The following is a 16,277-nucleotide window of genomic DNA, read 5'->3' as shown; positions in this document are numbered from 1 at the left end:
GTGATTGATAGCTGCACATCAAAATTGATTAATTTATAAAATGAACCATTTTTCTTTTCTTCGCTTCCACCAGCTCTCGGGCAAGTCCTTTCCTCTGTGTATGAGGCATCTCCACAAGGCACTGAGAGAGAACCACCACCTGCGGCACGGTGGCCGCATGCAGTACGGCCTTTTCCTCAAGGGCATTGGTCTTACTCTGGAACAGGCCCTGCAGTTCTGGAGGTCAGAGTTTGTCAAAGGGAAAGTCGATGCAGACAAGGTAACTCTTCAACTTGAGCTCATACTTCTTCACATTGTCCTGGTTTTCCACAGGCTTACTTTAGTTCAGTATTTTTGTGTTTGTAGCAGTTTTGATTCTGCTGATGTCATTCTCTTCTTCATCCTTCAATAACTCTTGAGAGGGTCACCCAAATGAACGAGAGAAGATATTAGAAGGCCAAGTTATTCAGCTCTCTTTCTGATGCTGGAGATAATTTGCCACCCTTCCATCATGTCTTTAATTACAATTCTAGAGGAACACGCAAGATCTTATTTTTTTGCGCATGGTACATTAAACAAGAAAATTACACTCCCAATCTTAAACCGATGTTTCCCTCCTCCCTGTGCTCTGCAAATGAATGTTTATTCCCAACTGATGCTCATTCAAGGAGAAACAAATGAATTTCACGTCCTTACCTGAGAATGGCTGCCCTGTTGGGCAAGCTTTTGATGCAATCATCAGTCTCACGAGAGCTCAATACTAGCTCAGAATCACTTATTACACACTGAATTTCTCTCTGGCTTCTCCTGCTGTTCTAGAACTTCCAGTTTTCTTATTTCTATTGGGATCATAGTCACTTAGTTATTGTGGTTTTTTTTTTTTCAGGAATGCACCAATATGACATTTTTGGGCTGATAACCAATAATCAGACATAAAAGTAATCCATATGATTTAGGCTGCTTCAGAAGCTCAATCATGCGTGTTTGATATGCAAGAAAAAAAGTGGGGTTTGTTCTTGCGTGATGCACGCGCATTTGAGCTTCTGTTGACCGTATTTAGTATGTGCTATATTTGTAATTTGATCAATGTTTATATGTGAATGAACGTCTAAATTTAATTCTGTCATATAAAGCAGCCGATCGCGTCTCATTAGAACATTGGATTAAACTTGCTCATTCCGCATAACACTTAAGGTGAAGTTTTTCAAGCCTTATGGTAGACAGTCAAGGGGCTTTATGCAACACTTATATTTTAAGAGATTACTTAAGTCAAAAATAGACATTCTAAGGGGAATAAACAATAGAAATTCTAAGGGTTTATGATGTTTCACCTAAAGAAACTCTTAAGGGTTATTTTTATTCCCCCCCCCCCAAAAGCGTAACAGGATTTATTAGACAGTATTCGTGTCAGCAGCTCAGATATAGCGTACGCAATTGATCTACTTTTGTGCACATGTATGACTGTCCAAGAAATTTAAAATGACGGAGCGTTGCTAAGCACTCCCTGAATCTCTGCCTGTTTGGATGCTTTGGAAAAATGTAAAGTATTTATGACTGTTACAAGGCAGCATTTTGTTATGAATGTAGTTCAGTTATGCAGATTATACTATACATCATCTATACTTCAATATTAGCAGTTAATATTCAGTACATTTTTGGCAAGATGATCCAATTGTACCACCACAATGAGTGCAAACAAATACCCTGAAATGGTTTTTGCCATGTTCTGATGAATGCATTATTCATGGGTAGATACACAGTGGGTGAAATACAGCCCAGCCTGTGTGTTGAACAATACAGTGCTTGCGACAACCTGATAGTTTTTGATTCGTCTGCAATTTAGGTGAATATCAGCTTCTGAAGGAATCTAAAACTATTAAGCCGCACAATGGATCTGTCCATTTCTGCATTCATTTGGTCACAGATGAATGGTGGTCAATATTCTGTGACATAATTGTACAGCAAAACGAGAGAATAAATTGGGTAATTTTCAACAGAATGGTGCTTTTTGCATTTTGGAGGAAATAAGATGTCAGTTTACTTCGAAAAAGCAATGAAAGAAGATCAAGAGGAACAGACAAGATGGGAAATGTATTACCAAGAACCTCTGCCAAGCAAAGACCACAAATAACCGCAAAGAATATAACCACATATAGCTGGACCTTTCGGAATTTAGAGTGAAATTGTTAAATGGTAATATTTGGTCAACAAGTCATGTTGACTTTTGACATTTATTGAAAATTGTGAATCTTTTTTCAAGTGTTCATACCACTGTCAAAGGAAAGCTTTAGAAAATAACTAAGTTTCTTCAAATGTTAACTCTATTGGCAAGATGTAATTGAGTGCAACAGTTTCCATCTTTCCCACTTTTTCAGCAGACTTGGTTCTGGAAATATTTTCCTATTCATGTTATGAAATGAGGAGGCAAAGTCCATACTGGTTCACAGATCATATTTTCAAGTTATTTCAAGTTGTGATGTGTGTTGTTCAAAGTGAAGTGACAAAAAGCGGTGATATCTAAGTGGGTTAATTACTTTTTAATTAGCCTTCCCATTAACACCATTATTTGTTCAATTAGACTCATTTGTGGATGTGGAACACAAGAGCCCAATCCGAGTCCAATGGAGGCATTGACTTTTCCCCATTCATTCTCAGTTACCCCCACCAAACCCACGCATGGGGTCTGTTAAAACTCAGGAAAGGCAAGAGAGATGCTGCCTCCCGCTGTAACTTTAACCACTTTGTGTCACTGTTGGACAGTTTCACTTTAGAAAAACAAAGGATTTATACCATTTTCAATGTCATATTTCACAATATTTGTTATATTTTTGTACTGTGGATTATATTCTCATACAATTTTTTTTTTTGAGGAGGCACTGCCTCCCTTGCCTCCTTGGAAGAAACATCACTGGTTAAAACTTTATAAGCCATGAACCAAACCAGCCAACTACAAGGTGAATCACAACATTACAAACTTTGATTTGAAACAAAGAATATTTGAAAATAAAACACAAAAGAAAAGTACAAGACTGTGTACTTAACAGTTTTAATAAAAGAAAACTACAATCCCAAGCAGCAAAATGACATGCAAATGACTTGATCAAATTAAAAACGTTGGAGAAATATGAAACTATTAATTTAAGATGTTGATTTTTAGATTTAGAAACTAGATATTTTACATACACAAGGAATTCCGCTGTTAAACAATTATTTTTTTTTTTAATAAAAAGTAGAAATAATGTAGACTGATGGCTTCAACAAAAGAATATGACATTGATTAACAACCTCAGGGCTCACAGTAGGTTTATCTTTGGTATTGTTAAAAATCAATTCCCCTATGGAGAATATGAATGGGATTTTTACTTCCAGAACCTGACTGCTGCACATACCCACTGTATTGCATACATACTGTCTAAATTCATTAGATTTTTTAAATTCATTTTTACTGACCTCTACACACCCTTTTTGGGTCCCATTTCAGTATGTAGATGAAGTCAGTGGACACATGCCACCCTACATGTAAAGACCAGTGCCCCCATGCAAAGCAATTACATTTTCTTCTGATATAATGCCCTGGAGCTGTGTATTCAAGCGCTATCCCAGTTCTTGCTGCTTCGCTTCCACACTTGCCTCCACAGCAGTAGCTTAAAATAGGACTCGCAGGACAAGAATGGTTAGCAGTCGTCGGCCTTCAGAAATCAAAATCCAGGCCAATTTTGTTATATTAGAAGTGCTGTGGCACAAGACCATCTGAAATGTCTGTGCTCAGTCAAGCGGGAAAATCTAATATTCATATCCTGTGTGCCTTGTTCTTTGTTTTTGTCCTTGCTCTTAACATGTTCCCTGAAGCAAAATTCAAGTACAGATATAGTGAGCATAGAAATGAATGAGTAAATTTGGATGGGCATGCCAAAGTAGTTTAACCCTGCGATGGACTGTCCATCCATTTAGGATGTTTCCCTGCCTGCAGCCTGAGTTGCTGTGATAGGATCCAGCATCCCTGTGTCCCTACATAGAAAAAGAACTTCTATTCAGCAAGGATGCATTAAAAAGACATTTGCATTTCTTTCATTTTTTCTTTTAAAATAAATTAAATAAATGTTACAAATGTTATTTTGAACTTTCCAAGAATCATGAGAAAGCACTGTTTCCACAAAAAAATATTAAAAGATTAGTTCACCCCAAAATGAAATTTCTGTCATGAATTACTCACCCTCATGTCGTTCCAAACCCATAAAGGTGATGATACACGTGGCAACTTTTTGAGCAATGTTGCTGGGCAGTGTTGCTGTCAACGGGCAACCTGATGAGACACAGGGCAACTAATCAGGGCAACGGACAGTTGGCAGCAACTAATCAGAGCGAAGAAAATCTATTGCCAACCCAATAAATACTTTATTATAAACACTTGTTAGGCACTTTATTTCAACTTTTCAAATATTTTCTTCATTTTTATTAAAAATAAATGCCTTTCCGATCTGATTTGTGATAGGAAAAGGGAGAAGAGCGAGTTCAGCAAAAGGCGAATTCGAACCCGCGTCGATCGCATCAAAAGCTACATTCATGTGCCATACGCTACTACAGACGATAAACAGACCCCGTCTTTTTAGTATTTAACTGAAAACATTCAATGGCTTAATTACAGCTTACACACATTACATTGGACAGTTGTTGGTATTTTAAGCAATATATGAGGTAAATTCCCTGTTTTTGGTTGACGCATGACAACTTACTAGCGTAAAAAGATAAGTTCACACTCCTTTTCTCCGCTTCACTGCTGCTGAGAGGCCGCCACTTTGTTTGAATTTTTTCTGAAATCTCCGAACCGGTCACGTGATCGGCTGCTAACATTCTGATTGGAGGATCTCAAAAAATTGCCCACGACCAATCTAACGTATCCAGATATAAATTTGTTGCTCATTCTCAGTGGGAAAGTGCCCAGTATTTCTCAAAAAGTTGCCACGTGTATCATCACCTTAAGACCTTCGTTCATCTTTGGAACACAAATTAAGATAATTTTGATGAAATCCGAGAGGTTTTTTCTATCCCCCATAGAAAGCAACATAATTGCAAGGTCCAGAAAAGTAGTAAAGACATCGTCAAAATGTAGCTGGGTCGCCCACATGTAGCATGTGGGTGCTCCGTCATTTTCTGTCATTTGGCCAAAATGTCATGTTATAAAAAGATGAAGTGCTACACGTAGGCAATTTTGGGACAGTATTAGCTATGATGATTCAACGGCAAGACTAAGACACTCTTTTCTGCTCCTCAAATACATAAAAGATTAGCCTTTATTTACAGCATGAGGCACTTCATATGCGAATCAAGAAGCAGGTGGAGTTATGAGATTTTTTTTTTTACCAACAGTTTGAGGATCCAGTCAAGTTACAAGGTTTAGTCATAAGCCGTTTTAATACTTTTAATTGGTTAAATATTTGCAAAATCCACAGACAGGCGTAAAGGGTGACCAATAGTAATGATTTACAAAAAAAAAAAAAAAAAAAAAAAAAAAGATGAAATATGGAGATATGAGGTTTCTGCCCAACAGTGATGATATTTTAGATGTTATTAATTCATAAAATAATTGTCTTACAGAGTTTTAGCATTAGAATGAAATAATAATAATCATAAAATATTTCCCCTCATTGTAACTGGGCCCCCGTTGGCATAAATCCAGCCCTATGCACAACCGTTTTTGACATTGATATTAATAAAAATGTGTCTTGAGCATCAAATCAGCATATTAGAATGATTTCTGAAGTGTGACACTGAAGATTGGAGTAATGATGTAAAGCTTTGCCATCACAGGAATAAATAGTTTTTATTTTAATATATTTTATAATATATATATTTTTTTCATGATAATTTTTCACATAAATACTGTTTTTGATCAAATAAAATTATAATTTGTTTTAAAATGGAATACACTATATTGATACCATACTGGTTATTAGTTTAATTAATTTTTTTTTTTTTTTCATTTTTTGTTAATATTGGATATTGTGCTAGCTCGTTTCTTTTATTTCTACATTTAAATGACTTTTGCTGTCATTTAATGCTCACTTAAGTGTATAATAACACTGTTAAATGTAATCTTTAGCAAATTCCAAAATATCAATTTTTGTACTATTCATTATTTTGTGATGCCTAAATTCACTCATAGCATTTTAAATGTTTTTAGTGCTTTATTTTTTTTTTTTTATCTATTTAGACAAATTGGTGTCGATTTTTTTTTTTATTATTATTACTGTAATGGTGCAAATTGTTAAAAATCTTTTTGGAAACAGTCTTTGTGTAAGAAAGAACCCCTCACAGTGTGCTGCCTTTGCTCAAAGTTGAAGCAGCTCTCTTAAGCATTTGCCATGCTGCACTGCCAGCACCAAACATGCTTGAGTTCAAAGAGGTGCTTTTACTTTTACAACTGCTAAGCCACTTTCACAGACTCAAAAGCAGTCAGAGGGTGTCCATTTACAAATATTCCTTCTCTTAGCCGCCAACCATTCCTCTGGAAGAAGTCAGGAGGTGAAAAAATAAATAAATAAAAGAACACATCCAGACAAACACATTCTCTGGTGGTCACGCACCGCCACTCGCAAAAGTGCCCCATTTCCAGGGTGGCTGCGTCCCCCTCAGTCTGCCCTCTCAGGTGGAACTCAGTCCACCCACTCACAACAAACACAGCCTTCCTTACGAACCAGCGGATGGTGGAGTCGGTGGGATGCAGGTCGCAGCTCTGTGAGTGATGTATTCGAGGTGTCAAGGATATCAGACGGCACAAAGCCCCCATTAGCATTCCACTTTCACTAGCAAATAAACAAATGTGGCAACATCTCAGTCTGGACTACTTGTTTTGATTTGGTAGTGGGTGTGGGTGGTCGCAGATAACATCCTGAAGACTTATCTATGCGTTTCTTTATGAAGGAGTTGTTCAATGTTGTTTTGCCCTTCACAGCTTTGGCATGCGTGAAGGGATGCTGCCATTTAGCACCTAATGTTTAGATATGCTTTTTGTTAACGGTTGCTGGGCACTGTATATCCAGTTTATGTACCCTGATGAGTTAAAAAAAGCCCTTTTTTTTTTTGCCCTTTTGGTCCAGGGTTAATAATATGCAGTATGTTGCTTTGCTCTTCAGTTGACAGTAAAGCAGTAGTAATCATAATAAATAAAGATGAGGATAATTTATTATAGTACAAGCAACTGCGTATTCACCTGACAGCATTCTGAATGCAGCACCAAATGGTTTACATGCAAAATATTGTCACGAGTCATTGATTTTTGGATGAATAAATTACTGTTTACCCCGTGGCTGATCCGTCTGATTGCTGCATGGAACCCTGATGGCACCTGCTGCATATCTGTGGCATGGACTTTGTTTGGTGTCTCATTCATGCAGAGGGCCAGGGCTGGCTGAGGGCAGGCAGCTATGGCCTTCCATGCTCCTCTCTGGCTAAATGGTTGCTGTTAACACTCATTTTGATTGAGTGAGCACAATGTGAGGTGCACCAGGGTGACGCTCATTAGACTTGCTCACACATATCCACTCTCCACTGCCAAGGGACATTTCTTGAACACAAGATATTCTACTGTTCAGCCATTTGGAAGAGTCTGGACATATTTATGTGGCTTTACTGGCTTACAATGTGTGTGTATATAAACTATTTGTCATATTTAAGGTCTCTTCATGCCAACACAGATGTTCAGCATGAAAATTTCCTATCAATGCATAAAACAACAAATGACCTGAATGCAGTTCAGTCTAATGGCATGCGTTGCTTATAGAAGAGCAGAAATATCCTGATACACAAAGCGCTGCACAACTTTGTTTCACCTGCTTGTCACGGAGAAGGGAAATCAACACAGCTCTGCAGATTTTTGTATTTGCTGTCGTTTATCAATCAACACAAAATACAAGAGTACAGAGAATAGAGAGCCGGATTCTGGATTTTTTTTCTGTTATTCACTGTCACTTTGAAAAATACTCATAGTTTTATTGTGAACCTTATTGGTTGGCCAGTTTTCTTCACAATGCGATTGTAAAATAGATTAAAACCCCTCCCTCTCATTGATTGTCGGTCAGAATCGTTGCATTAAAGGGTTAGTTCACCCAAAAAAAAAAATTGACATTAATTACTCACCCTCATGTCGTTCCATGCCTGTAAGACCTTCGTTCATCTTCAGAACACAAATTAAGATATTTTTGATGAAATCCGATGGCTCAGTGAGGCCTTCATTGACAGGAAGTTAATTTACACTTTCAAACGTCCAGAAAGCTACTAAAGACATATTTAAAACAGTTCATGTGACTACAGTGGTTCAACCTTAATGTTATGAAGTGACGAGAATAGTTTTTGTGCGCCAAAAAAAACAACAAAATGACTTTATCTTGAAGTCACATGACTTTGGCAGTTTGAGATCATTTGATACACGCTCGAACCACTGATTCGAAACAAAAGGTTTGTAAAGCTTCAAAGCTTCATGAAACGGTGTTTTGAAATCGCCCTTCACTAGATATTGTTGAATAAAGTCGTTTTGTTTTTTTTGGCGCACAAAGTATTCTCGTCACTTCATAACATTAAGGTTGAACCATTGTAGTCACATGAACTGTTTTAAAAGTTTTTAGTACCTTTCTGGGCGTTTGAAAGTGTAAATTAACTTGCTGTCAATGCAGGCCTCTCTGAGCCATCTGATTTTATCAAAAATATCTTAATTTGTGTTCTGAAGATGAAGGTCTTATGGTTGTGGAACGACATGAGGGTGAGTAATTAATGACAGAATTTTCATTTTTGGGTGAACTAACCTATTAACAGCTGTTCATTCGAATTAAAATGTTTTCCCAATAAACATTTTTCTTGGTGTGAACAGGCCTTTACATTTGTTTGCCTTTGCAAAACGTCTCTCTGATGCTAAAATTGTTGTGAATGGTTATCAGGGTGTTGCTATGCAGTTTTTGGGGTGGTATTGGTGTTTTTGGTGTGTTTCTATGTGGTTTCTAATGTATTCTTGGTGGTTGCTCAGTAGCCCAAGTTCCTGTGATTATTCCGGTCTCTAGATATATGTTTGGGTCCAGTTTTTAATGTGATTTCATATTGGGTGGGGCTATCCCGTGTGATGCCACAGAAATAGTCTAAACTTGACAAAATGTCCTGCGTGGCTGGTTAGGACAGAAACTTAGATTTACATGCAGAAATCTCCATACCTTTACTGCATTGAACTTGGTTAGGATACACTGTGATTATTATAAGGATGTTGTTTTTGTTTTAATGATCCCCTGTTAAGTATGATTAAAGAACTGTCCCTCATTATATGGATTTATTTATTTAATTTTTAAGTAACCTAATTGAAATATTTATTCCCTCACTAATTAGCAAGTTTCAAGTAGGTTTGTATTTTATTCAACAAACTTCAAAAAGGAAGGACAAAAGTGAGGAACTTCCTAAGATTTAAAACAAGCTTTTGTTTTTTTCCGGAGATCTTCTGTCTTCTGATTATAGACTTTAATCAATAACAAAAAGCTTTTGCTGTGAATAATCCAGCCATGAGTTGCTTAAAGGATGCGTAACATTTAAAATAATTACATAGCAGGTCATCTCGATTCTCTCTGAAGTACGTCGTAGTAATTTTTAGTCTTTACACAGCGCTGAATCATTTAACATTCACATGGGGTGAATAATCTTCTTTAAAAGAACATTAGCATTCAAAATATTCCACGAAAAGACAAAGGTAATTACAATACGTTTGAGCATTTTGCCAGTAACCTTTTAATGCACATGAATCACTTTTGGCTTATTCACCCATGCTGAGGGGCGCTTGAAGGATGGATGCTGGGAGTGAGGCATCTCGCACCTCCCTATTTCTCTTTAATTAAACCATGATGCCTTTTTTTTTTTTTTTATTATTATTCTCCACCAGTGGCCTCAGTACCAGAAAGTCCAGCTTGTAGTTTTGTTACACATGGAAACAATATCAAAGCCGCAGATTGGCTTTGACACTTGTGGGTAATTTCTATCCTGCAAAAATTTGATCATATCCTTTTCGAGTTCAACCTGTTTATTGTAATGAGAAAACACAAGAAATCCTGTGGCCAGAAGTATCACGTACTCTCAGACTGTGGTTTGCATCGAGGTGTTCTGTTAAGGAATAATGAGAATCTTTCTCAAACCTGTCTCTGTGCCTCTTTATGTTCTCACATTCTTTTCCTCACCTCCGTCTCTTAATGTTTCCCTCAGGGAGACTGAGGAGCGTAATTTATGGAAAAAATTTGATTCCCCTTCCTAGTGTCAAAAAGGCAACCGCTCTACAAGGAACTGTGATGGTGACAAAAGTGGCTGTGTTGTTTACCGGTCTGGCTGTCTGAACCCCCCCACCCCCCAGCAGCTGCCTGTTTAATTAGAGTGCTGGGCCCCCAAGGGACCCGCAACTCCTCCTGCACACTGTATGGAGAAAACCAGACCCCCTCAATCACTCAGGCCCCTAACTGTTCACGCTGTTTACTCAGCCAACTCTGCACATGCAACAATAACTTAACAGCGCTAATTGACACAGAAAAAGCCAGTAACAGAGGAACATGCAGGACAGGAACTGTGAAGAGACATCACTATGCATGCATTCAAAGAGTAAAGGACAGTTATTGGTTAGGATGTTACTCCGTGCAAGAGATCGCAGGCCTTGACACTGAGTGCGTTTACATGCACGTTCTTAAGCCGATTATGCTTAATAAGCTGACAACGAACGTGGTCATGTAAAGGCGGTAACCCGTTTTCTTTTATTGGAGTAAGGTCATAAATGGTTTAAGCATAAACCGGTCAGAACAGGTAGTTTTTTGCCTCTTACCCTAATTTCGCATGGCATGTAAACGCATTAACCTGCTTTCTGTCGGCTTATTGAAGTGCGCATGTGTGAAATGTGACAGAAACGCATCCTTAGTGCAGATTTAAATGCATCCAGACAGAGCGAGCGTTTTGCAGGAAAGGAAGAAGGAAATATCACAAATACAGACTTTTTAAAGACCCCAAAAATTGTAAAAATGTGTTCTCAATTCTCATCTCTCGTGCAGCAGAAGTAGAAGTGGTTCGCTGCATCTGTAACTGCATGAGAGAATAATATGAGCTGCAAGTTTCTCGCTGACATGTTGCAAGCTTTATTTAACATCACAACTGACATAACATATGGAATACTTGGAGTCAGATACGCAAATTATTATTTTTTTGATGTCACTACAGGGAAATAACCCGATTTATTAATAAAGTCATGTAAACGCGGTTTACTTGCATTGTCAGTTTACTGGTTTGTATGTAAACGGGGAAAACAGTTTTTTTTAAATAAGCTGATATTTGATAAAGCCAAGAACCATGTGGCCCTCCTGGAGCACGATTGGACACCCATTTTAGTTGCATTAAAAACAAAATGGTTGTTCAAAATGGAAATAAATTATATACAGAAAGTGAGCAAAGAACAGTTCCCGTCACTGAAGCATTTATAACTTTAGTCTAGCGCTAATTATGCACTCTTGCAAAAACTACCATTATAATCATTGAAGCTGTCCACCCTGCAGAATGAATCTCTTGCTTGAATTGGATCTGGGCTTTGTTGTTTATAATGAGAAAATTCGTAACAGTGCAGAATTCAGTCAGTGCATGCACTGAACAAAACCCTGGCTTTTTCAGCAATCTAAACGCCTCTGATTGGTTATAATGCTCAGTGCTGCAAAAAATTTTTTTAAAAGAAATCTATCTGCAATCTAACTAATCTGCAACATGAGCCAATCTATCAATCTAGCCAATCATTCATTTTCACATTCACTTTAATCATGACAGCCGTAATAGATTTAAAAAAGACAAACAACAATTGTATGGGACAGCAAAAAATTTGCAGTTGTGCACTTTAATTGTGAAGTGTATGTTAAGTACAGCAATAGTATATCTATGGCACTTTAGCTATGGTTGTCATTGAGATTCAGAGCTAGTCCCAACCTCTCTTTTCATCTGGGTTTGTGCCTAATGCCTCTGCCGAGACATCCATCTTTTGAACTCACATTTTGTCTTCCTGTTCCTTTTACAGAGCAATCTTAAGAAATTGTAGTGGTTTTCACTCTTTTCCACACTCCATTCCTTAAGAATATAAAGCATTGCCTTTTGTCAGAGATATGAAATTCTGATTGTATCACCCTGAGCAGTTATTTTGGACTTCAATAGGTTTATGTACATTTTTCACTGTTGTCATCAATGTGATACATTTTACATTTTCACAGATTATCTCATATTAGCAAGTCAGTATCTTTTATCATTCTTGCCACACTTTGGCATCAATGGCATCAATTTAACATGGACTTTTTCTACAGTCACAAAGAACCACCTTGCCTTTGGTCATACTAAAATCCTGCGTCTGTCTGGGGCACATACATCTGTGTGCTTGTGACAAAAAGAAAGAGATTTCCTGTGATGTTATCTGTAGTCCCACAGGACACAATATGAATTCAGTGAGCTGTGTTTTAGCAGCTTTGCCAGACTGTCTTTTTTTTTTAATATATATATAATCACCTACTCGACACTCTTCTGGGCTCTTCAATACAGTGTGAGTGGACTGTCGCAGCTTAAATTGAGTTTTACTAGCCTTTTGTCGCAAAGTGCTTAAACTCCTTTTGTTTGGCCAGTTCATTTTTTAGGTGCTGATCGACTGTAGAAAAATAGCAGCAATAACTCAGTGCCTTTATGACCATATCCAGGATTGTGTAGAGGTGTGGGAAAACTGAAAAATAGTGTTAGACCGCAAACATACTTCTATGTTTTTTGTTTGTTTGTTTGTTTGTTTGTTTTTACTTGACTTTCAATGTGAGAGGTACAATTAAATATTTACCTGAACCTTTTGTATTTATAGTATATTTAATTAATATTTTCTTGTTTTCACAGAGGAATCAAATAATAATTAGCAAGAAAATGCAGGACAGAAGCATTTCAAATTCCTTTTCCTGTTGCATTCAGGGAGCAGCATTATGAAGCACTGGAGCTTTCAAGTATAAAAATGTAGCAGTCAATTTCCAGAAAACATCTGGAATGAGACGAGGCTGAAACCATTGAGGAACAGGTCACTGCAGGAGCCTGTTTTATAATCTGCAGCAAATGATGACTGATTAACTCCTTGTTTATTTTGGTACAGATTTGTCTCCAGGTTTACTTTGGAACGGATATGAAATGGCTCAGATGTGCATTTGCATACATTAAAAGAGAGGCGGTTGACATAAATACAGTAATTAGTTGCATTCTAATGAGCTGATGGTGCAGCCGACAGCAGTGACTCTAAGTAGGAGTCATCACCAGAGTTCTGTGAGGCGGGGAAACCTATATGATGATTGTTTTGTGTTCCGGTGTGTGAACATTTAAAGTCAGCGTGAAATCAAAACTAACCCCATTTACTTTCTTAATGCATAGTTCATTACAACTTTTCCGCTAACATCACTTAGGACAGTGGTTCTCAATCCTGGTCCCCACACTCTGCATATTTTGTATGTCTCTATTATTATTAACACACCTGATCACGATTTACGTATGTCTTTCATAAGCAGAGCACTTGGTTCTGATGTTTCGGATTTGGACATGCATCATTGAAAAAATAAAGTGCGGGACGTGCTTGATGTTAAACAGAGTTAAGCGCAATAAGCCATGGAAAAGATCTCAATGCTTTACCCGAGCTGACTGCAACACACCCGAAGCACACGCATCTCTCAAACAACATGCGATCCCGAATTCAGTTCTCTTTAGCACCGTATTGCACTTGAATGGTCAGATACACACAGAATTATTTCAAAATATCTGTCTTTGACAAGTATTCATGTAAACATAGTCGGTCATGTCTTAAATGTAAACAGATGGGGGTGGGGATCTAATATAATGTTAATGATGTGTAACATTATATTAGACCCGTGCATTAGGTCTTAATATAATAACTGCTGCTGTCTGTGTTATTAATGTTAATCAAACAACAAAAGAAAAGAGGGAATCACTCACTGGTCTTGACTTAATAACTTTATCTTTTCTAATAATCAATTTTTTTTTTATAATTAATACACCAAAGACTATGCAGTGACTATTTTTACATTTGATTATTCAATTTCTGTATGATTTCTTACTTGAAACTTCAGTTAAATAGATGTAAAATGAAAAGCACTTAATTTAATTAGTTTCTTATATTGTATTTGTTCTACTGTTTGATATTTGCATCTTTGTTCTTATGGAACAACAAAGATAAAGTAACAAAAAGATCTATATTGATTATTAATATAATAATTATTAATAAAAGAGTTGGAGGAAAAGATGCATCGTGAGGCATTGAGAATCGCTTTATAATCTAATCGTTGCCCTCTGAATTGTGATCGTAATCAGATTGTGAAGTGAATGAAGATTCACACCTTTAGTTACCAAGTATTTTTTCATTGGTTGTCATGGGTACATTGTTTTATTGATTATCGCGCAACTGCTCCTTGTTTTGTTCATTAATTCTGTGTATTTATTGCCCTCAGTTTGAGAACCAGGCATGAGAACAGGATTGCTGTATGTGCACTCTTAGACAAAAAGAAACTGGCAAAAATATACCTTTAGGGGTACTAATACGCACAATTTAATGGTAGATAAGGTGCAAAGTTTTCTCTTTAAGGGTACTGCCCCAGTGACAAGCTGTTTTACGGTACAATTTAGGTACAATTTTAAAAAATAAATAAATAAATAAATAAATAAATTCTGACAGTGTAACAGCCACTTTTCACCATCTAAATCCATTCCAACAGATAAAAGTTTCACTCAAAAATACGTCACATTATATAAGTAAAACAGGTTTGTTTTTTTGTTTTTAAATAAAAAAAGATATGAATAGGTAATTTACTATTAGACTTTAAGTGTGGTGAGTATTTTTGTTCTGTAAAGGCAGATTAGATTTAGAGCTCACATTCAGAGCAGATCAAGCATGGCTCAAACTGTAGTGAGATTGAAAGGTAAACCTGGATGGGATCTCAGTCAACCAAGACAAAATTCACAGGTTAAAAACAAATTTCATTTGGACAAAATAGATCACAAGAAGATTTGTGGGATACGGATATGATATCAAAACTGGAGGGGCTGCCTCAGTCTAAAGACCCATCATGTCATTAATTTGTGATAGGGTAAGTTGATTTTATGGCCTGTTTAATTGCAGCCTTGTAGATAGTCACCTTGTCAAGTTCACAGGTTTTATTACCATGGTAATGGCATCTGAGTGCTGTGGATAATTATTACTTATTCTCTCTCTTTGTCTCCCCCTTTGCTCTCTCTCTCTCTCTCTCTCTCTCTCTCTCTCTCTCTCTCTCTCTCTCTCTCTCTCTCTCTCTCTCTCTCTCTCTCTCTCTCTCTCTCTCTCTCTCTCTCTCTCTCTCTCTCTAAGCTGAGACATAACCAGCTCGGGAGTCTAGTTTACCCTTTTGGATAGTTACCAGAGTGTACATGATTGGTGTATTGAGTTCAGATTCCCTGAGATTGAATGCACTGACCCTCATCAAATGCAAACAGTGTAATGGTTTCCTAAGCATACGCCATATTTCTCAAGGTGGACAGTGATGTACACAGCAGCTTTCGCACAGAAAGCGCTGTGCAAAGCACAAATAAGACCCGGTAATGCTCAAAGGAGATTTCATGTCACTTTTAATTTGTATGATAATAGCCACACTTCCTTGTCCTACCCATGCTCTGTGCAAACAAAAATATTTCCACATTGAAAATCTGTGGTTCAAAATCTGATTTAAACCTGGAAATAAAGTTTAAGGGTTATGCACTATTATTAGGTCACTAATCAAATAAGCAAATTTGTGACATTGATCATGTGATGATCATGCTTGATTTTCTTCCATTGACATTCGAGATGCTCTTTAGATCATGGAGAACATTTTCATCAGGTTTGACACTTGTGGAGATGCACCTTGAGTGCTGCTGTCAAAAGAGGAACAAAACATGTATGTGTATATATGTATATATGTGTGTGTGTAAAATATATATATATATATAATTATTAGGACTGTCAATGTTAACACGTTAATGCATGCGATTAATTCAAAATCCTTAACGCGTTAAAATAATTTAACGCATATATAACGCAAAAAAAATTACGGAAGCATGTGAAAATGCGTCATAACGTAATTTACGTCACGCAGTTAGATGATCTTAAAATCCATACTGATTATATCAGAGATGGCAGAGAGAATTATTCATTCCAGTGTCCGTTTCTCTTTAAAACACGAACTCTGTCATATTCTGTCATTGTATCTGAACGGAACGTCAAA

At 37.1% G+C, this 16,277-nt stretch overlaps 1 protein-coding gene across 1 annotated transcript in view; it reads left to right on the top strand.

The window, feature by feature from the left end:
• The window catches only part of prim2 (DNA primase subunit 2), a 66,653-nt gene that overhangs the window by 36,595 nt on the left and 13,781 nt on the right, over positions 1-16,277 (top strand). Inside the window, exon 10 of the mRNA XM_051915816.1 lies at positions 74-259. Coding sequence (XP_051771776.1) covers positions 74-259 — 186 coding nt within the window. The remainder of the gene's footprint in view (positions 1-73; positions 260-16,277) is intronic.

The sequence above is a fragment of the Ctenopharyngodon idella genome, chromosome 13, assembly GCF_019924925.1.
Source record: "Ctenopharyngodon idella isolate HZGC_01 chromosome 13, HZGC01, whole genome shotgun sequence".
NCBI lineage: Eukaryota > Metazoa > Chordata > Actinopteri > Cypriniformes > Xenocyprididae > Ctenopharyngodon > Ctenopharyngodon idella.
This window is presented reverse-complemented; position numbering and strand designations above follow the sequence as displayed.